Consider the following 27,280-nt stretch of genomic DNA (forward strand, 5'->3'; position numbering starts at 1 on the left):
CAGGCCTTTTCTCTCTCAGCATTAAAGGCTGTTATAGCTAGAGTTTGATTTGGGCCAAAGAGCGGATCTAAACTCCCCTGGACTTTGGGGAAGTTTAGAGCCAGATCCAGGATCAAACTTTGTGGCTCTGAGCTTTCTCTGAATATAAGCACAAGCACAAGCATGTTCAGAAACAGTGAATGCGCCCTCTCTCTTTTGCCAATCTTTCCCCCACAGCTCTCAGACTGGGCTCAGAAGATCATGCAAATGAAATCTGGATTGAGGCCAAGTGATGCAAAAAACTGTACGTCAACTTCGCCTGTTAGCAGCTCCAGGACTGCAAGGTCCTAAACACCATAGTGATAGGCTCCTTAGGCCTGGTCTACATGGGGGGAGAGGGGTGGATCGATCTAAGATACGCAACTTCAGCTACGAGAATAGCATAGCTGAAGTCAATGTATCTTAGATCGACTTAGAATCACTTACTTCGCATCATTGCGGCGCGGGATTGATGGCCACCGCTCCCCCGTCGACTCCGCTTCCACCTCTCGCCCTGGTGGAGTTCCGGAGTCGATGGCAGAGCGATTGGGGATCGATTTATCGCTTCTACACTAGACGCGATAAATCGATCCACGATAGATCGATCACTACCCGCCAATTCAGCGGGTAGTGTAGGCATGGCCTTAGAGATACAGACATACCTGAGATAAATGTGTTTCTTTTGGTTTTAATTTCTAGATACAAACAAAAAGTGCCTCTCTAAATAACCTTAGCCACAACAGACAAGAAATCATCATACATGGGACGTAACTCTTCTTACTCAGCACTAAAATGGTGGCAAAGCAGAGATTAGTTGCTACTGTTTGTCTGAATCTTCTTATCCTAGTAAACTCTGAGCAGAAAACAATTACTGAAAAAACAAGAAACATTCCAAGATTCATTTTCCCATGGCTAAAAACTGTGGGTCCAATTCTGCCACCTGTCCTCATGTGAGTAAGAGTACCAGGATATGGCACAAAGCTCTGTCTTTGCATACACATACTCCCATTGAAGTAGTTTTGCCTGTATGATAACTTCAGGAAATTACACTGTTGCTTTATTACACCAGCAAATGAAACTATAAAACATACAAATCTGAAGAAAATGTACAGGGCAAGTTTATGTAGATGTGTTGAGGGCAGATATGGGGAAGCCACCACCTAATATGCCTATGTACACATAGCGCAGGTGTGTCCAATGCAGCAGGTCACTTGATACTGCAGCTCCTTACATAACCTCATTGTGTTTTTAAAATAATTTCCAAGAGATCCAGAGCTTAAGAACATAAAAATGGCCATACTGGGTCAGACCAAAGGTCCATCCAGCCCAGTATCCTGTCTGCCGACAGTGATCAATCCCAGGTGCCCCAGAGGGAGTGAACCTAACAGATAATGATCTAGTGATCTCTCTCCTGCCATCCATCTCCACCTCTGACAAACAGAGGCTAGGGACACCATTCCTTACCCATCTGGTTAATAGCCATTAATGGACTTAACCTCCATGAATTTATCCAGTTCTCTTTTAAACCCTGTTATAGTCCTGGCCTTCACAACCTCCTCAGGCAAGGAGTTCCACAGATTGACTGTGCGCTGAGTGAAGAAGAACTTCCTTTTATTTGTTTTAAATATGCTACCCATTCATTTCATTTGGTGGCCCCTAGTTCTTATATTATGGGAACAAGTAAATAATTTTTCCTTACTCACTTTTTCCACACCACTCATGATTTTACATACCTCTATCATATCCCTCCTTAGTCTCCTCTTTTCCAAGCTGAAAAATCCTAGCCTCTTTAATCTCTCCTCATATGGTACCCGTTCCAAACCCCTAATCATTTTAGTTGCCCTTTTCTGAACCTTTTCTAATACCAGTAAATCTTTTTTGAGATGAGGGGACCACATCTGTACGCAGTATTCAAGATGTGGGCGTACCATGGATTTACATAAGGGCAATAAGATATTCTCTGTCTTTTTCTCTACCCTTTTTTAAATGATTCTTAACATCCCGTTTGCTTTTTAGAGAATTATCCACGATGACTCCAAGATCTTTCTCCTGATTAGTTGTAGCTAAATTAGCCCCCATCATATTGTATGTATAGTTGGGGTTATTTTTTCCAATATGCATTACTTTACATTCATCCACATTAAATTTCATTTGCCATTTTGTTGCCCAATCACTTAGTTTTGTGAGATCTTTTCTCCATTCTGAAAATTTACCATTTATTCCTACCCTTTGTTCCCTGTCTTTTAACCAGTTCTCAATCCATGACAGGATCTTCCCTCTTATCCCATGACAACTTAATTTAAGTAAGAGCCTTTGGTGAGGGACCTTGTCAAAGGCTTTCTGGAAATCTAAGTACACTATGTCCACTGGATCCCCCTTGTCCACGTTTGTTGATCCCCTCAAAGAACTCTAATAGATTAGTAAGACATGATCTCCCTTTACAGAAACCATGTTGACTTTTGCACAACGATTTATTTCTTCTATGTGTCTGACAATTTTATTCTTTACTATTGTTTCATCTAATTTGCCCCGTACTGACATTAGACTTACCGGTCTGTAATTGCCAGGATCACCTCTAGAGCCCTTCTTAAATATTACCCTTCTTAAGGAATTAAATATTTCTTCTAAAAAAAGGAAAAAGGTACAGAGAACTCTTCTGCTGGGACTCGAGAAACCAGCTCATAAACCTTTACAGTGATGCACTGTGACAGAAGAGAGTTATTCTGTGAAGTGGACATTAACGTTGCAAAGCTCAGGAGTGGAGCCTGTCCATTTACAAACATCTATCCTCTTGGCCCTCCTGTTACATGGATAAAAATAGCACTTTCAATTTAGCACGTGCTTTTGAAGAGCCAGTGACAAGTGGCATTCAGTGTGAAATTAATACTTTTGAGGGGAGCTTAGAGATACTCAATGGACTCTTTGTTACTAAGTAAAATCAAAACCAAACCACAGCTGCATGTTGTGCAGGACAAAGTGAACTGGATTTGAGAGATAAAACTCAGAGTCACTCCCAGAAGTATATCTTAATTTGCATTATCTTCCCCTAATACTAGAGATATAATTTAATAAATTCTATCTAGCTGATGGGAAACAGCTGGTTTCAAATATAAAAGCACAGAATTAAAAACTACAAATATGTTTTAATTGAATTATCCTGTGTTTTGGATCCTCATTTAAAAAATCCAATTGCAAGAGGCAAGTTTGAATATGCAACATAATTTGCAGGCAATTTAAAACGGCTTAGCTAGAGAATGCCTCTGGAGTAAAATAGCATTGGTGCTGGGGTGGGGCACAGCACCACCCCCTCTGGGTAGTGTTAACACAGTGTCCCATCAATCAATGTCACACCCACCTTGGTCAATCCCAGCCCCAGTCTAGAGCACAGTGATTGGCTGGCGGATGGTATGGTGCTGCCCAGAAAAGGTAGTGGCTGGTGAACGCAGCCTCTTTCCGCTGGCCTCCTGCATCTTCACCCACACTCCCATGCACCTAGCCTGTTCCAAATGTTTATTGCAGCTTCAATTTCATTTAACAGATGCAGTTACTACTGGGTGCTATGTACATTATGGTTATTTTGCTCAGTCAGTGTTGGTTTGCACAGGTTTGGCTCTCTGAAGCAATCAGGTGGGCCACAGTGTGACTCCTCAAACATCAGCACAGGTCAGTCTCAGTTTTTCTTACTTTGGCTATACAGGATCACAACTTTGGGTGGTGGTCTCTTAGCAGCCGGGATAAAACTGACCCTCACACTGGGGTTATGGTGGGGGTCAGGTCTACCAACCCTAGAGCAGTTGATAGTTTGGCACATACTTTAACCCAATGTTTCTCAACCATCCCCACCAAACTAGAACCTTCCCTATCACTTAGAATAGGGCAAGGTAGTCATGACCCCCATGTTGAAAACCCCTGACACAATCCAAAGGATATGGGATCACCCCATTCTGATGGAGGGTTTGGATTCTTGGGAGCAACTATCTCTTAGTGAGACATTTGGCGATTTCCTTGTGAAGTAGATTACACAGGCCTGCTTAGACCTTAGGGTTACATGGGATTCTACACTTAAAACACTGATAGTTCTGAGTGAAAAATCATGGGGAGGCCAAAGATGATAAAGGGACTGTTGTTACTTACTTGGCCATCAACCACTGCCAGAATTTATCCTCCTTAACGCTATCAAACTTTCAGAAGCCTTGGGAAGCTCAAAAAACCCAAATTCCAAACCTAGAAGTGAGCAGTAAATTACAGCTCCCATAGCTAACCTATGTAAGGTCAGTACATGTCCAACAGTTTGTTGGAAGCATTACGGAGGACAGATATTTTACACAACCTGAATTTCAAATCTCTCCTAAGTAAACTCAGTAAACACCCCATGTAAGAAAGAGATCTTGGAGTCATTGTGGATAGTTCTCTGAAAACATCCACTCAATGTGCAGCGCCAGTCAAAAAAAACGAACAGAATGCTGGGAATAATTAAGAAACGGATAGATAACAGGACAGAAAACAATGCCCCTATATAAATCTGTGGTGTGCACACACTTGGATACTGCATACCGTTCTGGTCACCCGATCTCAAAAAAGATAATTCCTCCACATAAGGGAAAATCCTGCCCTCCCACCGCACAGGTCTGGTGTTCATGAGTGCTTCAGAACCAGTACAGATCTGCTGTATGGGACCAGGCGACGATTGCGCAGAGCCACCAGCCATTTCCTCCACACAAATAGGGAGCATATCAGCTGTGGTAGACCTGAAACTGCAGTAGCAGCTGCAGAACTGCATTGTTGCCTTTGGAAGGATTCCTACACCCCTCTCCCACAGGTCTGTGGAGGAGGAAGGGTTAAGTGATGAACAACTTTAATGCATGATTTTGGAATGGACTCTGGGTCTGACTAAAGTGGCACAGTAACCTTTGAGATTAGTAAGTATAAAAAGGAAAACACAGACATAAATACAGTAGCAACTAGGGCAGATTACCAAAGGTACAGACAGTGCTCTGTAAGCGGGAGGCAGCTGTTGCACACGTATTTCAGCTCAAGTGCTTCTCAGAACTACAGTATAACGTACATGCATGAGACTGAGCATCAGAAAGTAAACAAGGAACTAACTGAGACTCACCTCAGCTTTGTTCTGCTTCTCTTCATATTCACTCTGTTCCTTTTCCATGCCAACCAACTTAATCTTCAGGTCTGAAACCTCTGCCATTAGATCTAGTTTCTGAGTCTCTAGTGACGTTCGACTTAGCAGCTCCTGAAAGAACAGCAGAGTTTCCCCCCTAATTACTATTATTTGTATAAAACACTAGCAGTGAACTAATGTAATACTAACATTTATGTGGACAAAAGTCCCTGCCCAAGGAGTTTACACTTTCAGTACAGATTCAAGATGACTCTATATCTTATTTAAGAGCCACATTCACTCAAAAGTATAATTTAAAGTTTTTTTAATTACTGTAAACAGTAATAGATTTTACTTTTAAGGATTTTTTAAAAAATAAACAGGAATTAAACAGTAATAAGGACCCAAGAGTTCTGAAGAAATTCAAATATGAAATTGCAGAACTAACATCTGAGGTATGTAACCTATCACTTAAATCAGACTCTGTACCAGATGGTTAGAGAGTAGCTAAAAAAGGGCTTCAGAGGCGATCCTGGCAATTGCAGGCCGGTAGGCCTAACTTCAGTACCAGAAAAATAGGTTGAAACTATAGTAAACCACAGAACTATCAGACATAAATAAATACTATATGTTAGGGAAGAGTCAACACAGCTTTTGTAAAGGGAAATCATGTATCAAACTATTAAAAATGTTTGAGACAGTCAAAAAGCATGAGGACAACAGTGATCTAGTTGATATAATGTACTTGGACTTTAAGTAAGCCTTTGATGAGGTCCCTCATCAAAGGTTCTTAAATAAAGTAAGCTGTCATGGGATAAGAGGGAAAAGCCACTCATGGATCAGTAACTGGTTAAAAGATAGAATACAAAGGGTAGGAATAAATGGTCAGTTTTCACAGTTGGAGAGAGGTAAATAGCAGGGTCCCCAGAGGAGCTGTACTAGGTCCAGTCCCGTAGAACATATGAATTAAAGATTTAGAAAACAGGGTGAACACTGAGGTGGCAAAGTTTGCAGATGATACTAAATTACTCAAGATAGTTAAGTCCAAAGCAGACCACAAAGAGTTACACAGGGATCTCGTAAAACTGAGTGATTGGACAACAAAATGGAAAATGAAATTCAATATTGATAAGTGCAAGTAATGTACATTGAAAAACATAATCCGAACTATACATACAAAATGACGGGTTCTAAATTAGCTGTTACGACTCGAGATCTGGGAGTTATCGTGGCAAGTTCTCTGAAAATATCCACTCAATGTGCAGCGCCAGTCAAAAAAGCTAACAGAATGTTAGGAATCATTAGGAAAGGGATAGATAATAAGACAGAAAATAATGCCCCTATATAAATCTGTGGTGTGCACACACTTGGATACTGCATACTGTTCTGGTCACCCGATCTCAAAAAAGATATATTACAATTAGAAAATTTGCAGAGATGGGTAACAGAAATGATTACAGGTATAGATCATCATCTATACGAGGTTAAAAAGACTGGGACTGCTCAGTTTAGAAAAGAGATGACCAAGAGGGCGGGAGGGGTCTACCAAAAAAGAGAAAGGTCTACAAATTCATGAATGATGTGGAGAAAGTGAATAGGGAAACACTATTAACTCCTTCACATAACACAAGAACTAAGGGTCACCTGATGAGATTAATAAGCAGCAAGCTTAAAGCAAACATAAGGATGCATTTTTTCCCACAATGCACAGTCAAGCTGAGGAACTTGCTGCCATGGCACATGATGAAGGCCAAAAGAATTAGCTAAATCCACAGAGAATAGGTCCATCAATGGCAATTAGCCAAGATGGTCAGGAATGCAACCCCATGGTGTCCCTAAACCTCCAACTGCCAGGAGATGGGACTGGACGACAGGGAATACTTGATAATTTCCCTGGACTGTTCATTTAATCGTCTGAAGCACCTGGCATTGGCCACTGTAAGAAGATAGGATACTGGGCTAGATGGACCACTGGTCTGACTCAGCATGGCCGTTCTTATGCACTCGCGGTCTATAATTTAAAAAACATGTGGCATTGCAGACAAGTTTGAAATAAGCATTTATTACTGTTGGAAAAAATAACTATTATATATGTTATTACTGGAATTGTGACAGATTTATAAAATATTAGAGTGAAAACATTTTCAAGTTCAACAGAATGCTCTATGAAGAAGAAAATAGCTGAAAAGAGATTGATTTTTCTGCAATAGCAAAACAAACAACTTGACTGCAAATGTAAGAGGAAAGCAACCTTTTCTACCCCCTCCACTGTGTGTATCCTTCCAAGGATGTCAATGAATTTTGCAGCTATTTTTCCTAAATGTTCTTCCATATAAACTACTAGAGAATATTTTTTTCAGGAGAATGTTTGTGGCTGAGCTATTTCATGGCCAAGACACCAAGCTGGAGTATGTGGAGGCTGAATTAAGCACAAGCACATAATCCTACACAAATCTTCAGATGACACAATAGAAAACAGGATATCAGATAAAATCTTTTCATAGAGTTTTCTGCAGTCCTGTGGCTGAGTGCCTGAATTCCAGAACACTTACCCAGACAGAGATTGATTTTAATATTACGATGCAGTGATTTAGATTAACAAAGCTTTTTATAATGCATTATTCAGCAAAATATACTTTCCCAACATGGAATCCTATAAAAGGCCTGAGAAATCCACTTCTATTGCTGCGTTAACAGAGACAGTCAACTTCTTTCCTATCATGTGAAATGCACCTTGAAAGTTTTCTTTGCACATTGTAGCAACTGTTAATTTTGGAAGAGAACGCATGCTGCAAAGTGAACAACGTTGAATGGAAAGTGATGTGATCTAGTTGGAATCCAGCACAGAAGACAATATCTAAACTGAGCCACATACTAAACTAGAAACATTTGGCCAAGGCTTTTGCTTAAGCAAGTGAGCTGAGTTTATTTTCTGAAGTATTAGAAATCTATGGTAGAGCATGGCATGCTTTGGATAGAAATAGCAAAAGTGATTCTCATACCAGTCTCGCGTCGTGTTTGGAAAACAAGATTTATCTCCTCACACTTTTCAATTTCCATGGCAGTCAAAGACAAGAAAATAAGATGACAAAGAATATAATTTTCAAAAGCACCTAACGTACTTAAAAAACAGGAGGTACTTGTGGCACCTTAGAGACTAACAAATTTATTAGAGCATAAGCTTTCGTGGGCTACAGCCCACTTCATTGGATGCATTGAATGGAACATATAGGAAGAAGATATATTATACACACATACAGAGAAGGTGGAATTTGCCATACAAACTGTAAGAGGCTAATTAATTAAAATGAGCAATTATCAGCAGAAGAAAAAAAAACTTTTGTAGTGATAATCAAGATGGCCTATTTAGACAGTTGACAAGAAGGTGTGAGGATACTTAACATGTGGAAATAAATTCAATATGTGTAGGTCGGAATATGAACAAGAGGCTGCTCGGCAGCTCTCCAACACGAGTTTCTACAAGCCATTACCCTCTGATCCCACTGAGAGTTACCAAAAGCAACTACAGCATTTGCTCAAGAAACTTCCTGAAAAAGCACAAGATCAAATCCGCACAGACACACCCCTGGAACCCCGACCTGGGATATTCTATCTACTACCCAAGATCCATAAACCTGGAAATCCTGGGCGCCCCATCATCTCAGGCATTGGCACCCTGACAGCAGGATTGTCTGGCTATGTAGACTCCCTCCTCAGGCCCTACGCTACCAGCACTCCCAGCTACCTTCGAGACACCACTGACTTCCTGAGGAAACTACAATCCATCGGTGATCTTCCTGATAACACCATCCTGGCCACTATGGATGTAGAAGCCCTCTACACCAACATTCCACACAAAGATGGACTACAAGCCGTCAAGAACACTATCCCCGATAATGTCACGGCTAACCTGGTGGCTGAACTTTGTGACTTTGTCCTTACCCATAACTACTTCACATTTGGGGACAATGTATACCTTCAGATCAGCGGCACTGCTATGGGTACCCGCATGGCCCCACAGTATGCCAACATTTTTATGGCTGATTTAGAACAACGCTTCCTCAGCTCTCGTCCCCTAAAGCCCCTACTCTACTTGCGCTATATTGATGACATCTTCATCATCTGGACCCATGGAAAAGAAGCCCTTGAGGAATTCCACCATGATTTCAACAATTTCCATCCCACCACCAACCTCAGCCTGGTCCAGTCCACACAAGAGATCCACTTCCTGGACACTACAGTGCTAATAAACAATGGTCACATAAATACCACCCTATACCGGAGACCTACTGACCGCTATTCCTACCTGCATGCCTCCAGCTTTCACCCTGACCACACCACACGATCCATCGTCTACAGCCAAGCTCTGCGATACAACCGCATTTGCTCCAACCCCTCAGACAGAGACAAACACCTACAAGATCTCTGTCAAGCTTTCTTACAACTACAATACCCACCTGCAGAAGTAAAGAAACAGATTGATAGAGCCAGAAGAGTTCCCAGAAGTTACCTACTACAGGACAGGCCTAACAAAGAAAATAACAGAACGCCACTAGCCGTCACCTTCAGCCCCCAACTAAAACCCCTCCAACGCATTATTAAGGATCTACAACCTATCCTAAAGGATGACCCAACACTCTCACAAATCTTGGGAGACAGGCCAGTCCTTGCCTACAGACAGCCCCGCAACCTGAAGCAAATACAACCACCAACAACCAAGAACCACTAACCCAGGAACTTATCCTTGCAACAAAGCCCGTTGCCAACTGTGCCCACATATCTATTCAGGGGACACCATCACAGGGCCTAATAACATCAGCCACACTATCAGAGGCTCGTTCACCTGCACATCCACCAATGTGATATATGCCATCATGTGCCAGCAATGCCCCTCTGCCATGTACATTGGTCAAACTGGACAGTCTCTACGTAAAAGAATAAATGGACACAAATCAGATGTCAAGAATTATAACATTCATAAACCAGTCGGAGAACACTTCAATCTCTCTGGTCACGCGATCACAGACATGAAGGTCGCTATCTTAAGGCAGTTTCCACGATATGCATCTGAGGAAGTGAGCTGTAGCTCACGAAAGCTTATGCTCTAATAAATTGGTTAGTCTCTAAGGTGCCACAAGTCCTCCTTTTCTTTTTGCGAATACAGACTAACACGGCTGTTACTCTGAAACCTGTCAATATGTGTAATGACCCAGCCACTCCCAGTCTCTATTCAAACCCAAGTTAATGGTATCTAGTTTGCATATTAATTGAAGCTCAGCAGTTTCTCATTGGAGTCTGCTTTTGAAGCTTTTCTGTTACAAAATTGCCACCTTTAAATCTGTTACTGAGTGGCCAGAGAGGTTGAAGCGTTCTCCTACTGATTTTTGAATGTTATGATTCCTGATGTCAGATTTGTGTCCATTTATTCTTTTGCATAGAGACTGTCTGGTCTGGCCAATGTACATGGCAGAGGGGCATTGCTGGCACATGATGGCATATATCACATTGGTAGACGTGCAGGTGAATGAGCCCCTGATGGCGTGGCTAATGTGATTAGGTCCTATGATGGTGTCACTTGAATAAATATGTGGACAGAGTTGGCATCAGGCTTTGTTGCAAGGATAGGTTCCTGGGTTAGTGTTTTTGTTGTGTGGTGTGTGGTTGCTGGAGAGTATTTGCTTTAGGTTGGGGGGCTGTCTGTAAGCGAGGATTGGTCTATCTCCCAAGATCTGTGAGAGTGAGGGATCATTTTTCAGGATAGGTTGTAGATCTTTGATGATGCGCTGGAGAGATTTTAGTTGGGGGCTGAAGGTGACAGCTAGTGGCGTTCTGTTATTTTCTTTGTTGGGCTTGTCCTGTAGTAGGTGACTTCTGGGTACTCTTCTGGCTCTGTCAATCTGTTTTTTCACTTCAGCAGGTAGGTACTGTAGTTTTAAGAATGCTTGATAGAGATCTTGTAGGTGTTTGTCTCTGTTAGAGGGATTGTAGCAAATGCGGTTGTATCTTAGAGCTTGGCTGTATACAATGGATCGTGTGATGTGTCCTGGATGGAAGCTGGAGGCTTGTAGGTAAGTATAGCGGTCAGTAGGTTTCCTGTATAGGGTGGTGTTTATGTGACCATTGCTTATTAGCACAGTAGTGTCCAGGAAATGGACTGCTTGTGTGGATTGGTCTAGGCTGAGGTTGATGGTGGGATGGAAATAGTTGAAATCATGGTGGAATTGCTCAAGGGCTTCTTTTCCATGGGTCCAGATGATGATGATGTCATCAATGTAGCGCAAGTAGAGTAGGGGCTTTAGGGGACGAGAGCTGAGGAAGCGTTGTTCTAAGTCAGCCATAAAAATGTTGGCATACTGTGGGGCCATGCGGGTACCCATTGCAGTGCTGCTGATTTGAAGGTATATATTGTCCCCAAATGTGAAATAGTTATGTGTGAGGACAAAGTCACAAAGTTCAGCCACCAGGTTTGCTGTGACATTATCGGGGATACTGTTCCTGATGGCTTGTAGTCCATCTTTGTGTGGAATGTTGGTGTAGAGGGCTTCTACACCCATTGGGGCCAGGATGGTGTTTTGTGGAAGAACACTGATGGATTGTAGTTTCTTCAGGAAGTCAGTGGTGTCTCGAAGATAGCTGGGAGTCCTCGTAGTGTAGCGATGAAGTGAGCTGTAGCTCACGAAAGCTTATGCTCAAATAAATTTGTTAGTCTCTAAGGTGCCACAAGTACTCCTGTTCTTTTTGCGGATACAGACTAACACGGCTGCTACTCTGAAACCTAAGGTACTTAGCTCCACCTCTGACCCATTTTCCAGAGTGATGTATACTTTTAGGAGCCTAAACCTGCTTGAAAGTCAATGAGTCTTAAGTGTCTAAGTAACCTTTAAAATTGAATGTCAGCTCCTAAAGCACATAGGCATATTTTGAAAATTTTACCCAAAATCTCAAATAGGGTACTAAAGAAAGGGGGCTAGACTCTGATTTCATTTACATGAGGTAAATCCAGAGGAATTTCACTGAAGTCAGCATAACTGCTCTGGATCTAAACTGATGTTATTGAGATCAGAATCTGGTTCAAAATTATTGTGTGTGTTTAATATGGTTTACAGCCAAGGAAAGATTTTGAAAAACTAAAGCAAACAAAAATTTTGAAGTTATACAGTCATTATTTATTTAGAACCCCAAATTTAATACACCTCAACATTGTTTTAATCTGGTGGAGAATACGGTCTGGATTAAAAACAGTAATTGGCTGTCATTTGTGCTGCAGCAGCAATTATCTAAACCACCTACTTTTCCCATAGTTGTGCCCATTCCTGCTGACATTGCTAAGGGTATTTGGGCACAGTCAGGAAAATAAACAGAAGAGGAACAGCGTGTTTTATGCCTCTGCCTATGCAGCCCTGAAAGTGTTGCATCTGTCTGCTGCTGAATTACTTCATTGAATTACATCTGATTATTTCCTCTTTTGTCTCAGTATTTATTGTTTAATATTTTATTGATGTAATGTTGTTCAGAAACCTGGTTCCAAGAATCACTCAATATATCATTTCAGTAGTGACTGCTTTTTACACCACAAATGCTATTTTCAAAACTGAGAGTCAAAAACTTTATAATGTATAAAACATAAAAGTCATCCTTACACGTTTTTCATGTTTCAGTCCTTCTGGAAAGCAAGGATAAAGGACCACAGCTACAGCATCTTGTAAAGGATCACTATCCAGAGGTATATATCACCCCAAACTGGAGCAGGCTTTACTATTGTAACTTTAAATTAGAATTTTAACTTCAAAAGGGGAACTACACAACAATGAGGAAGCTTGTTAAATGGAAATTAAAAGGAACAGTCACAAAAGTGAAATGCCTGCAAGCTGCATGGAAACCATTTTAAAACACCGTAATAGAGGCTCAAACTAAATGTATAACACAAATCAAAACAAGTAAGAGGACCAAAAACATGCCACCATGGCTAATCAGCAAAGTAAAAGAGGTGGTTAGAGGCAAAAAGTCATCCTTTAAAAACTAGAAGTCAAATCCTATTGTGAAAAATAGAAAGGAGTATAAACTCTATGAAGTCAAGTGTAAAAGCATAATTAGGAAGGCCAAAAAAAAGAACTGAAGAGCAACCAGCAAAAGACATACAAAAAAATTTGCTGTTAACTTTTAAGTACACCAGAAGCAGGAAGCCTGCCAAACATTCAGTGGGGACACTGGACAATCGAGGAAGGAAGAAAAACCCACTGAAGAGAAGCTAAATGAACTCTTTACATCACTCTTCACTGCACAGGATATGAGGGAGATTCCCACCCCTGAGCTATTCTTTTTAGGTGACAAATCTGAGGACGGTCTCAGACTGAGGTGTCAATAAAGGAGTTTTTAGACAAACTGATAAATTTAACTATAATAAGTCAGCAAGACCAGCTGTATTCCCCAAGAGTTTTGAAGGAACTCATATATGAAACTGCAAAACTATTAACTGCAGTATATAATCTATCACTTAAATCAGGCTCTGTACCAGAAGACTTGAGGACATCTGATACAATGGAGATTTTCTTTAAAGGCTCTAGAGGCGATCCTGGAAATTAGATGCAGTAATAAATAACTTCAATACTGGGTAAACTGGTTGAAACCACAGTAAAGAACAGAATTATCAGACACATAAATGAACATGATATGTTGGGGAAGAGTCAACACATCTTTTATAAAGAGAAACTGTGCCTCACCAATCTATTATAATTCTTTGAGGGTGTCAGCAAGCATGTGGACAAGGGAGGTCCAATTCATATAGTATAGTTCGACTTTCAGAAAGCCTTTGATAAGGACACACACCAAAGGCCGTTAAGCAAACTAAGCAGTCATGGGATAAGAGGGAGGGTCGCCTCATGGATTAGTAAATCATGGATTAAAAGGATAGAAACAAAGGGTAGAAATCAAAGTTCAGTTTAAACAATAGAATGAAGGAAATAGCAGGGTCCACAAGGATCTGTACTGGGACCTGTGCTGTTCAACATTTTTATAAATGGTCAGGAAAAGTGGGTAAACAGTGAGGTGGCAAAGTCTGCAGATGACACAAAATTACTCAAGATAGTTAAGACCCAAAGCTGACTGGAAAGGGATCTTACAAAGGGATCTCTCGAGACTGGATGACAAAATGGCAGTTAAACATGAATGTTGATATGTGCAAAGTAATGCATACTGGAAAGCATAATCCTATCTATTCATACAAAATGATGGGCTCCAAATTAGCTGTGACCACTCAAGAACGAGATCTTCGAATCATCATAGCTAATTCTCTAAAAAAATCTACTCAATGTGCAGCAGCAGTCCAAAAAAGCTAACAGAATGTCAGGAATTATTGAAAGGGATAGATAGTAAGACAGAAAATATCACAGTGCCACAATATAAATCCATGATACGCCCACACCTTGAACACTTCATGCAGTACTGGTTGCCCCATCTCAAAAAAACAAAACATAAAGAGAGAGATTAGAATTAGAAAAAGTACAGAGGGGTGCAATAAAAATGATTAGAGATATGGAACAGCTTCTATATAAGGAAAGATTAAAAAGTCTGGGGCTTAGTCTCCACTACAGATATATGTCAGTATAACTATATGGTTCAGGAGTGTGAAAAACCCACACCCCTGAGCAATGCAGTTATATCGACTTATCCCCTGACAGTTTCCTCCATCAACATAGCTGCCACCTCTCGGGGAGGTGGAATACCTATGCCAATGGGAGAAGCTTAGTTTCTTCACTAAGTGCTACAGTGGTGCAGCTGTGCTGCTATGCAGTATTTGTAGACAAGCCCTGGGACTGTTCAGTTTAGAAAAGAGACAACTAATGGGGGGATGCAGAAAGAGGTATACAAAATCATGGATGGTGTGGAGAAACTGAAGAGGGAAGTGTTTTTACCCCTTTGCATAACCCAAGAACTGAGGTTACCCGATGAAATTAATAGGCAGCAGTTTAAAAACAAACATAAGGAGGTACTTTTTGTGCACAGTCAACCTGTGGAACTTGTTGCCACAGCATGTGGTGAAGGCCAAACATATAACTGGGTTTAAAAAAGAATTAGGCTCATGGAGGATAGATCCATCAATGGCTAGTAGCCAAGATGGTCAGGGATGCAACCCCATGCTCTGGGTATCCTTAAACCTCTGACTGCCAGAAGCTGAGACTAGACAACAGGATGGATCACTTGATAATTGCCTTGTTTCCTTCATTCCCTCTGAAGCATCTGGCACCGATCACTGTCGGACGACAGGATATTGGGCTAGATCAGGGTGGGCAAACTTTTTGGCCTTAAGGCCACATCGGGGTTGCAAAACTATATGGAGGGCCAGGTAGGGAAGGCTGTACTTCCCCAAACAGCCTGGCCCCTGCCCCCATCTGCCCCCTCCCACTTCCCGCCCCCTGACTGCCCCCCTCAGAATCCCTGACCCATCCAACCCCTCTGTTCCTTGTCCTGGGACCCCTGCCCCTAACTGCCCCCTTGGATCCCACCCCCTATCGAACCCCTCCTTCTCCCCATCCCCTGACTGCCCCAACCCCTATCCACACCCCCGTCCCCTGACTGCCCCCCCCGAACCTCTGACCCATCCAACCCCCCCACACTCCCTGACTGCAGCCCCGGGACCCCCTGCTCCCCACCCCCTTACCATGCCAGAGCCAGCCACGCCACCGCGCTGCCCGGCAAAAGCGGCGGGCCAGAGCGCTGGCAGCGCAGTGCGCTCAGGCTGCGGGGGAGGGAGGATAGTGGGGGAGGGGCCAGGCAGGACGGTCCGGCAGGCCAGATGCGGCCCGTAGTTTGCCCAACTCTGGGCTAGACGGACCATTGGTCTGACCCATATGGCCGTTCTTATGTAGCTTTGTATGTTATTGTGAACTTGGTATGAAGTAATCAACATTTTAAAAAGGCTAGAGCACCAGGTCCGAAGCAACTGTTGCACTTTGGCTCCCATATATAAACCTTAGTTTGACAGACTACACTTACTGTTTAAATGAAATGTTTAGAGTACTTTTTGAGTTTGACATCAGTTTTAAGTTTCTTTATTATTGTTAAGGACCATTATACAGCGGGAACACCACTTTAAAAAAAAATTCTGTATCAAAAACTTGTGCATCAATGCAATACAAGATCTTTCCTTAGACTACACTGCATAGTACTCCTTTATGAAAGATTTTGCCACAGCTGCTCATGTAGAGCAGTACATCTTATCCATTCAGTAGTCCCATGTTGGTTTTAATGTTCTGTTTGAGCAATAAGGTGCTATTCAACGTGATAAGTGACTGTTTTACACCAGCTGAGGCTCTGTCCTGCATCTAGAAAGTCTGTAACTTTTGGTTTGATAGAAAGTGCAGTTTAAAGTTCTTGAAATGAATAACATCTGTAAGCAATTACTTTAATCTTCTAGCAGATGCTTCTAGTAAATAGTTCAGCAGCAGAATATAACCCATTTTGTTACAGAGAAATTATAGAGTATTTCAGTGGTATAAATGCAATTTGAAACCAGCTTGAATAAATATGCAGTTGTAAGAAAAGAAAATACAAATTTGTGTTGTTGGTTTCCAAGTAAAAAAGGATAATACATGAAATGCAGAATGGTAATTTGGGCTACAGAGGTTTTAGGAGGATCTTTAAAAAGCCAAAGTCCAATGCAAAAATAGAACATATTCTACAAAGATGTCTTGTTTCTAAAATGTAATTAGTATTTCTTTTAACTGGTTAACAAAGTAACTTGTTTAAAAAGTGACTTTTACCTCTTAAAAACTAAGACAAATATTATTTCAGAGCAGAATTGTTATAAAGAAAAGCCATGCACAAGCTGTTACATTATGTACACCACTCAGATCAGTGCACAGCAATCCTAAAACATGCATCCTATTTCTAAATGCAGATTTATGTCTGAAATGCTCAGAGTACAGTGTATAAATTAGCATTTTTGATTTTCATATTAAAACATGCCTTTTAATAATTCCAATTAAATTTGGGCATGTGCTATTGCTCACTTTCAAATTCGCACAACAGATTTAGCTGGCTTGGAAAAGGACTGTTGTTATAAGACGATCTTATAAAGTTGTTATAAGAAGGTTTTAAATGAAATAGGATAATTTAGAAAAAAGGCCTCTGCAGAGTGTCTCTTTAGCCCAAAATGAAGTAAGTATAGTAAGGTCCAGGCTATTCAGTAGCCCGTAGGAACAGGAGGAAAGTCATGCGATACATTAATAGAGAAATCATAGAGAAGATTCTCAGTTAGGTAAGAAAAACTATTCTGCACAAACACACGGTGTGAAATACTCTGCTGAAGAATCACTTTGTACTTTCCATCTTTACTTAAAGCAGTTTTGAAATAAAATGGTTAGAGACCTACCTGGTTAGCAAAATTCAGCAAGAACCACCACTAATGAGGACTGCACTTTTCAAGTGCTGTGTGTCAGCTGTGGTAGAAATAAGATATTCGCTTAACTCAAAACACAGCTGAGAGCAACGTACATGTGTAATCTCCATGAAATAGTGCAAACAGCAGCAGACAGCGAATTACAGCTCTCTGATTCACCATTTGCACATTATATAGCCAAGCAAGTGGAAAGCACTGAACTTACCAATACTCCGACTATTTGAATAGTCTTTGCATATATGTGTGTAGAATAGAGCAGTACCTACATTAAATGTAAACTAGCAAAAGATGTGCAATGCTCACCTATGCAAATAGCGACATGATTAGCCAGTTTGCTACTATAAACTTACTAACAACCAAAAAAGCACAGAATATATCACCACTTAAAACTCTCACACCAAGCCAGCTACTGCAAGTACTTGCTGCAAATTGTAAAGAAGTGTTGAAACTTGTTTGCATTCTGGTATCTTGGGTAATTGAAAGTTGACAGTATGACCCTTTCCGGGTAGCAAAACCTCCATGAGGTGAAGAGTTATTTCAGATTTACACTATTGTAACTCAGATCGAAATCTGGCCCACTCATATACAGGAAAGATGAGAGCAAGAATGAAATAATCACAGGCTACAGTGCATCTCACACACACACAAGTTGCTGCCCTTGCACCATTTCTCCCTGCATTTTTTAAGCCCCTAGAGCCTGTGGAGGGAACCATGCTCTCCAATGGTATCCTGGCCAGCCCTTTCAGAGACACAAGCGAGGACAGAGTTCCAAACATCCTCCCCCTGCTTCTTAAACCTATGAAGTGGTTTGGCCAGAATCTCACCCCAAGAGGAGAAGAGACATAAATACAGACCTATTTGTGTTCAAATCTTTATTTTCTATTTATATTCTTAAGCGACAGTGTCCTGAAGACACTCTGACTGATCCAAGACTTTTTGGCAATAGACCTCATGGGAAACACCTCTTGTCATAATGTTATGGGGGCTATCTGAACAAACTACACGGAGTCCTCTGGATTGACTATTGCTGATCATATGCCAAATGCAGGACAGCTATGGAGGACAGGTGAAATCAAATGGCCCAAGCATGGCTAGGAGTTGGGACTGATATGAGGGAGGAGCACAACATGCTGAAAACCAAGACTAGCCCTGAGGAATCAAGCCCTTCTTGCTCTTGGAAGATTAAGTTTACCACAGCCTTGTTTGTACTCATTCACTTGGTCAATCTTGGATAGTCCTTCCAAGGCTAATTAGACAATAGACAATCTTCAATAGTGAGTCAGAGCAGAGACTCAGCACCTTGCCTCACCCTTTATAATTTAACTATACATGGACAATATAAATACCAAATGTTTATCTATCTAGTTATGGACTAAAGCTTTGTCTAAAACAAAGACCTGCACTGGAACTGCCAAAACTCTCTTCTCTTCTATTTATTTATTTTTGACAAAGCGGATAGACTCAGGAACCTCTAGTACTGAACTCACACATCAAAACAAATGTTAAGCAACTCTTAGCACTTCAGGATGAATTTCTTCTCAGTCAGAATGGGATGTATATTTAGGGCCTATCCAAAGTGCTAAAGTCAACAGAAATTTTTCCACTGATTTCAATGGATTTTTGAAAGGTCCTATATGTTAAGTGGTTTAAAAAGAAAAGAAAAGAAAAGAAAAATACCCCAATCACACCCATGACCCTCTTCTTCATTCCTCAAAAGACAGAATACATGTTTTCTAAACTTAAGGGTTGATCCAAAACCCACTGAAATCAATTCAAAGACTCCTGTTGTCTTCAATGGACTTTGAAACTGACCACTGGTACAGCTCTTAGGCTATGAATCAAGCCCTAGTAAAAGCAGAACCACCATTGCAAGTTTCTTCAAGCAAACATGAGAAGTTGATCTTGACCCAGTCGCATGCCCAATTATTCTCCAGCACCTGAGCCATTCCACTACACTCTGCTTTGTTATCCTCTACAAGAAACGGAAGGAAATTTTGCATAATATTAATACATGAAGAGTAGCTTATTTTTAAACCACTGTTTGTAAAGTGTTTGCACTGTAGCTTTAAAGCAGAGTTCAAAATAACCACCCATAAATCATAAGCCAAAAAGATCCTAGCCAATAGCCCCGCCCTTATATCATGGGCAAGTCTCTGCTCATCTGGGTTCAGCTGGTATGTATTTTGCAGGGTAGCATTACATACTGTTGCTGCAGTGATATAATCAGATATCTTATTAAAGCAACTTCATTAAACCATACTTAAGCAAGCTCAATAAAAAAATAGACAACATCTAAGTGTAGCACTTTTGGAGCACAAGTAACTTTGGGAGAAACTCAAATTGTATTATCAGTTAGAAAATAAAATTTAAAAGCCAGAGCACATTCTGAAACAACATACATTATTGTTATTTTCAGAACCATGAACATATTGATACACATTGCATTTTGGCTTAGATTGGTTCTATTAATACATGCTAAGGTTTTCCAAGCATGGGGAATGCTCTTTTCCTTTTCATTTACTATTTAACATAACAAAGAAAGAGAAAGTGAACTGAGATTCACTAAGCCCTGGTCTACACTGGGGTATCTATCTAAGCTACGCAACTTCAGCTGCGTGAATAACGTAGCTGAAGTCGACGTACTTAGACTTACTCACCGCAGTCTCTTCACTACAGTGAGTCGACTGCTGCTGCTTCCCAGTCGACTACACCTGCGCCTCTCACGGCGGTGGAGTACAGGAATCGACAGGAGAGCACTCGGGGGTCGATTTATCATGTCTAGACTAGACGCGATAAGTCGGCCCCCGCTGGATTGATTGCTGCCTGCCGATCCAGCGGTTAGTGTAGACATACCCTAAGACAGAGTCAATGCAGTTCAACATACAGCAGCTGAGCAATCCAACTATGAATTAAGGCTGGTATTTTCAAATACACCTAAGGGAGATAACAGCAAAGTATCGCTGAATGGCAAGGGGAGTTGTACTGTTAACTGCCTTAGATGCTTTTGAAAATCTAAAACTTGAATAGTTAAAGTTTAGCACTTATATAAATCTTTGCACAACTGGGGCCTAAATTAACAAATCAGTGTCTGGAAAATTTAACTGAAAATAAAATTTCGTAATGCCTAATTCATAAAGAGACTTCTGTCCTACATGCTGTTTGAAAAAATAATAAATAAATCACCAGTTTATGCCTATCCTTACTGTTCACTCCACTCAGAAACAATGGAAGTGGTAACAGAATTGCAGACCACATGTAGAATGTGTAGGTTTAATTTAAACGAAGCAAATACTGCATGCAATAGTTCAATAATAAACTTGGAGTCAGGTCTCCTGCGATCTATTCCTGTCTCTCTGACTGCTTTGTGGTATGATCCTGGGTAAATCCCTTGGGGCCTGATCCTGCAGTGAGCTTTGTGAAGATGTTAGGGTCCACTGACATGTAACATTGCAGAATCAGGGTCTAACAGTCTCTGTGCTTCAATTTACCCAAGAGCTAAATAGCTATAATGTTTACTCTTGGGGGAATTCTGCACCACTGAGCAAGGGCAGAACTAACGTCCCCGGCAGATTTTACTCTTTCCCTGTGGAATAATTGATTCACGTGCCCCTCCCAGGCAGTGGTCCTGAGCAGGCGCATCTGGTTTGGGAATCAGGAGCAGCCACAGAGCACAGGTGCTGGAACTAGGGGTGCTGCCACATCCTCTAGCTTCAATTATTTGTAATTTGTAATTAGTAAACCATTATTTACAGGGTTTACTGTTTGGTTCAATGGCTCTCAGCACCTCCACTATAAAAATCATTCCAGCACCCCTGCCAGGGAGTCATCAATTATCACCTCCCAAGGTGTGACTGGGTGTGCGTGCAAGCTTCTGTCTCTCTCGCTCACTATTGAAGTGTTCCTGGAGCCAGGGAAAAGCAGGACTGGGAACGCCCCAGCCGGGGCTGCCTACTGTGCGCTGGGCACCAGGTGCAGAGAAACTTCCTCTTTCCCTGCACAGGCCCCTCCTGGGGCAGGGACTGGGTCAGACTCACTCCCAGGAACCTCCCCTGGCTGCCCCCATTGCTCCCCAGCCGCAGGTGGAAGGATCATTGTATGGGGAGCTGCCCCCATCTGCCCAACCCCCATGCATCAGGACCCCCACCCCTGAGCACTCTGCACTTGAACCTCCACCCCACTGAGCCCCACCCCTGCTGCACCTGGACCACCTCGCCAAGCCCCCACACCTGGACCCTCACCCCCTGAGCCTCTACCAGCTGCACTTGGACCCCCGACCCCACCAAGCCCCACTCTCTCAGCACCTGGACTCCACCCCCACTGATCTAGAAAAAAAATCCTCTCAGTTCTGATTAGGAATGCTTTTATTCTATTTCTGATGTTTCACGTTCTAAATAGCTGCCATTCTTTTCTAGAGATTCACTTTCTGAATAGAAAATCATAGGTGTTAAAATTGGCATTTTTCAAAAACTAGCACAGTTTATATGGGGGAATCCAACCTCCCCCAGCTTGAAAAGTTTGGGACCATTAATACTACCAAGAAATCCTGTTGGCTAAGAGGTGCATATGAAAATTGTCATTGTGACACATGATCTAACTTTACTATATATAGACTGCCACTGTTTACATAATATGTATGTACCAGAAACACTATTACCATAAACATGGAGAATGTCTATATAAATGAAGACAATGCAGTAATAATTTAAAGTAATGCATATTTTATATTATCTAAAACTAAGTGTATATAACACTTGGATAAGATCAAAACAAATAAGCTCACCAATAATTAATTTTTCCCTACAAATCTACAGCCTTGATTTTAAGATCTATTTAAATTCTCTACTCTTTTCCTAAATATCTATAATCTAAATTACCTGTAGACACTCAGCATTTCCAGTACCTCTTGTTGGTAGGCATGGAAAATTGCAGAGAGCAACTTCTTCAGAACCTTTGTCACCCTGAAACTGTCATTGCTATCTGAAATGCTTAACTATACGGTGTATTCTACTCCCTCATCCCCTGCTGTGAAATGGCATGGATGGGTTAAGTTGAACAGCAAACTGAAAGTGAACTGTGGTTTTGTAAGCACATGGTTAGAAGTAAGGAAAAAACAGCTTTATATAGTAGCTCTTTCTTTGAGAAGAAAGAAAGAAAGAAAGAAAGAAAGAAAGAAAAAGAAAGAAAAAGAAAGAAAGAAAGAAAGAAAAAGAAAGAAAAGAAAGAAAGAAAAAGAAAGAAAGAAAGAAAGAAAGCTTATAAAAATGAATGAAAAAAATGTTAGCCTGATTAATTTCAACCTCAAATGAGTTTAAAATTCAACTTCAACCCAAATCACATGAAAGCAGGAGACAGTTTAAAGCAATACACATTATATAATTAACCCCAACAGAAACTGGTATTTTGTTATTATATTTAACCGGTCTAACAAGTTATTCAACCATCTCTCCAGCCCTCTTCTAGCTTAATTTGTTTGAGTATTCTGAGTAATATACAGTGGTTTCATTTTACATGCCTACTGCTTACAGTGTTATACAACAGACGGGTAAAATCCATGTACACCAGGAAAGCAAACAAACATGTATTATGAAAATATTGTTCAAGGCAACAGACACAACAAAAGGAGACAAAATTGTTCTATGTCCATTTACTCAGGGCATTACAGATTAAGAAGCATGTATACATGTTCCTCCATCTTGAAAGAGATTGCATAAGAATCCTCCCATGATAGACTTTACCTGTTGAAGCATTTCTTCAGTAGCATTAAGTTTCAGCTGATGCCCCTCAAGACAGACTTCTAGGTCCCGGATTTTCTCTCCTTGGGCCTCCACCTGATCTGTGAGGACACTCACCTGTAATTTGAGAACAAGGCAAGGAGAACACTTTTGAACTTACTGTAAATAAATGTCAGCTAACTTTATTAACCAAACAGTCCAGCACACAACGTATTTTTATATCCAGTCTGTCACTGAAAGTCCTTAAAAGTTTCACGGTCCTGAGTAATGTATCATCTTCCTCTGGCAAAACAAACAGGAATTTTGAATCTTACCTCAAAGCCTGTCTCACAATATCTTTGCTTGGAAAACATCAGTCACCTTTCTTGTACTTGTTTTAAAATAAAAAACACTGAAGACACATCATCTCTGGAAGACTATGTATAAGCAGCCTGAGTAAATCATATACCAATGTGTACAGTAAACAGTCTCTTTTTAAAAAAATAACAGAATACTCTTAATATTTTAAATGGTATCAGAAGATGCATTGTTATTTCAGCTTCTGTTAGCACTTCACTCCTTAAAGTGGATAAACAATAAAACTGTTCTTCAGGAAACTAACCAATTAAAGTACTTCTTACAAGAACCTGAGAACAATTTACCTATCAATAAAGCTTTCTGAAGCTATAAAAGAATGTAATACGTAAAAGGCATGTTTTAGCCTTGACAAAGCTCTACTCCACAAAAATTTCCAAGCTTCACAAGCCAAAACATGAATGCAAAAGAACTGAAATACAAGGGATGAATTGTTGTGAAGGAAACAATTCGTAATACTCTTAAGGAACTGTAAGAATGGTGGTACAAACTGGTTTACAAAAGAGTAAACTGTAATAAGAAAAGCCCAATAGCTTAACTCAGACACTTATTAAAACTCAAAAAATTTATTCAGCATAACATTACAGAAATTTGAAAATCCACCCTGTAGGCCTAGGTCGGGGTCTCAAACTCAAATGGCCATGAGGGCCACATGAGGACTAGTACATTGGCCCGAGGGCCGCACCATTGACCCCACCCCCCGCTGCTGGGGCCCCGCCCGCACTTCATCCCTTCCGTGAGGCCCTGCCCCTGCCCCGCCTCTTCCCACCCCTTCCCTGCCCCCATTCCAACCCCTTCTCTGAACACTTGCCGCATGTTTGAGACTCCTGGCCTAGGTGATGCAGCCCATGCTGCATAATCTTATATATTTGTTCATTATTGTTATTATTAGTATTTGGGTAGCCGTAAGAGACCCAGTCATGGACTGGGACCCCATTGTGCTAGGTGCTGTACAAACATAGAACAAAAATGACAGTCTTTAAAGAGCTCATAATTTATGCACAACAATCCCTGCAAAAACAAATAGCAAGGATTAAATTGCAGATTTAACTTCTAATTTCTTGGCAGTAATATAATTAAAATCAGACTGAAATTTGTGTGACGAGTTCATTTTTGTTTAAGTTTTCTCTCTCTTTCCAAAAGTGGCTATAAAGGAATAAATGAGATTCCACAGAATGAGGCATTGTGAAAGATGCACACTGCATCTTTGGAAGTTAAATTTCAGGCCTTCTCACATCCTTAACAATGCTGATATTTAAACACTTTAGAAGTGAAGTGCAGAGTGGCCAAGTTTTGTGCTGTTTGAAGCACGGTGTTTAAAACAAATAATTTAATAAGTAAATTTCCACATTTTCAATTAATTTGCATGTAACCACTTATGGTAAACAGACCCTGCCCCAAGCCACAGCAGGGATAGGACAGGGAGCTTCACAAAACTCAGTGCAGTTGGGGGCATGGAAGGGAGGGGGGGGCAGTACTGGGCCCCCCCCGATCTTCTCTCCCCACACTGCCACCACTGCCAGGTCCTCCTTTCCCGTTCAGATCCAGCATTGGGAGAGGCTGCTTGGCTGATGTAGAGCAGGCACAACATGGTGGCCCCTGGCAGACAAGAGGAGCATCTGCAGCCAAGCTTGCTGAATGACGTCTTTGCTGAATTGCGGGAATGTGTTGCAGAGCTAGCAAATGCTTGAGTGTCATGCCAGAAACATGGTTAAAATCTTCTGAAATAATTTTATGCTAAAACATAGTCCCACATCAGGATTTCTGCATTTGTATCCCTAATTTCGTAGCCTCACCTCATCTAGGGTGACCAGACAGAAAATGTGAAAAACTGGGACGGGGGTTGGGGGGGGTAATAGGAGCCTATGTAAGAAAAAACCCCCAAAATCAGGACATCCGGTCACCTTAGCCTCACCATATAGAGTCAAGTGGTTCAATATGTATCAGCTACCATAAGCAAGAATTTGACTCTCTTTCCCTATCCTGGGCGAATAAATCCTTCAGCCCTGGATCTTTAGTTTGCTACAAACACTTCATTCTTAGAATTTATTAAGCCCTGGTTATTACTTTAGACAGGATGTAACTTCAGGCTTCTAAACTCCTGTTAAACACAACCTTACCTTTGCTGTCATGCCCAGCTCCAGCATAACATCAATTGAGATAAGCTGGTGTCCTTGAGGAGGATCTCCAAAACCTTCAGTCGAGCATGAACCCAGCAAGAGATATGGGTTCTATAGGGAAAGCTGCTGCTGCTTAAATACTTAATTAGGTTTCCATTTTTTCCATGAAATGAAGATGATAGGTAAAGGGACAGATGGGAAGGGAGGTGGTGAGTGGAGATAATGGGACAGGAAGAAAAAGGGCCAATGTATAGAATCCTCCTTTTTAGTTTGCTCCCTGCAGCTGTCACTATAAGAGAGAATTCAAGTTCTATTTAAAGGATTACGGTGTAACTGGGTAAACACTGTAATCCCCAAGGAAAAGGTGACCTGCATAGGCATTTAATAAAATCCCAGCAGCTTTAGAAGCATGTGCTGAATGTTCCAATAGCTAAGCTAAGAGGCACATTAGAAGCTTAAAACGACATTGTTTCTCCTCTGTTAGGTCTCACATCTGCCAGCCCCGCTAGGAATCACTGGGTTGTACATAGAGCAATGTTCCCGCATACACTACACTCCTCAGTCATCAAAACCCACTAAAGCCTATAGAGTATAGAGAAAGTCCTTGTCTTTTAACTCACTTGCTTGGCTTTGCACATGTTTACTGTTTGAGATCCCAAAGGGTATAACTTTGAAAAACTAGGCAATACAGGAGAAAAGAAGCACTTGTATGAACTCCCATAAACTGTCTTGGGGGTACAACAAGACGTCAAGGCTGATGTGGCATCTCTAACCTATATTGCACATTTGGCAACACCGAGAAGCACTGCTCAGTGGTGAGGCTTGATGGGAGAGAATTTAACTCTGAAAGGTTTAACGCAGAGGTGTTTGAGTCAGCCCACTCAGTATAGGGTAGAGGTAGGAGGCACTGCCTTTCCCACTGCTTCATCTCCAGCCGCTTTGTGTGGACTAGGAGTGCTCTAAGCAGCCTAGGCTGCTTAACCTTGTGCCAATGGACTACGGTCCCTGAGATCATACACCATCTAGGGATAGCAGGAGAGCAGTGTGCACCAGTCACTCCCTCATCTCACCTTGTCCTCTGCACCACGGAGGCTATAGGCGCCAACTTTGTGGGTGCTCTGGGGCTGGAGCACCCACAGGGAAAAAATGGTGGGTGCTCAGCAGTCCTACTGATCAGCTCCTCCTCCCCCACCCAGTGCTTCCCACCCACTGGCAGCCCCGCCGATCAGTACCTTCCCCTCACTCCCAGGGCCTCTCACCCATCCTGATCAGCTGTTCCAAGGTGTGCAGGAGGCACTGGGTGGGAGGGGGAGGAGCGAGGGCAGGACACGCTCAGGGGAGGGGGCGGAATGGGGCTGGAAGAGGCGGGGCAGGGGTGGAGTGGGGGTGGGCGCCTTTGTGGCTCAGGCTAAGAAGTTTGGACACCACTGATTTAGACTGAGCGTTTTAGGGCAGCAGTGGTCTTTTACAATGGGGCACTAGTCTTGGTTGGGTCCTTGTGAGTGCTACTGTAACACAAACAGGTAATACTGTGAGGTAGGGT

General features: G+C 41.6%; 1 protein-coding gene across 15 annotated transcripts in view; it reads right to left on the bottom strand.

Moving 5' to 3' along the window:
• PPFIBP2 (PPFIB scaffold protein 2) overlaps positions 1-27,280 on the bottom strand; it is a 217,182-nt gene that overhangs the window by 53,638 nt on the left and 136,264 nt on the right. For all 15 annotated transcript variants that reach the window (XM_073347678.2, XM_073347667.2, XM_073347677.2 and 12 more), the window contains 2 exons: positions 23,267-23,380; positions 5,135-5,266 (listed from right to left, as the gene is read on the bottom strand). In XM_073347678.2, the coding sequence (XP_073203779.2) occupies positions 5,135-5,266; positions 23,267-23,380 (246 nt within the window). The remainder of the gene's footprint in view (positions 1-5,134; positions 5,267-23,266; positions 23,381-27,280) is intronic.

Source organism: Lepidochelys kempii, chromosome 6, assembly GCF_965140285.1.
Source record: "Lepidochelys kempii isolate rLepKem1 chromosome 6, rLepKem1.hap1, whole genome shotgun sequence".
Taxonomy (NCBI): Eukaryota; Metazoa; Chordata; order Testudines; family Cheloniidae; genus Lepidochelys; species Lepidochelys kempii.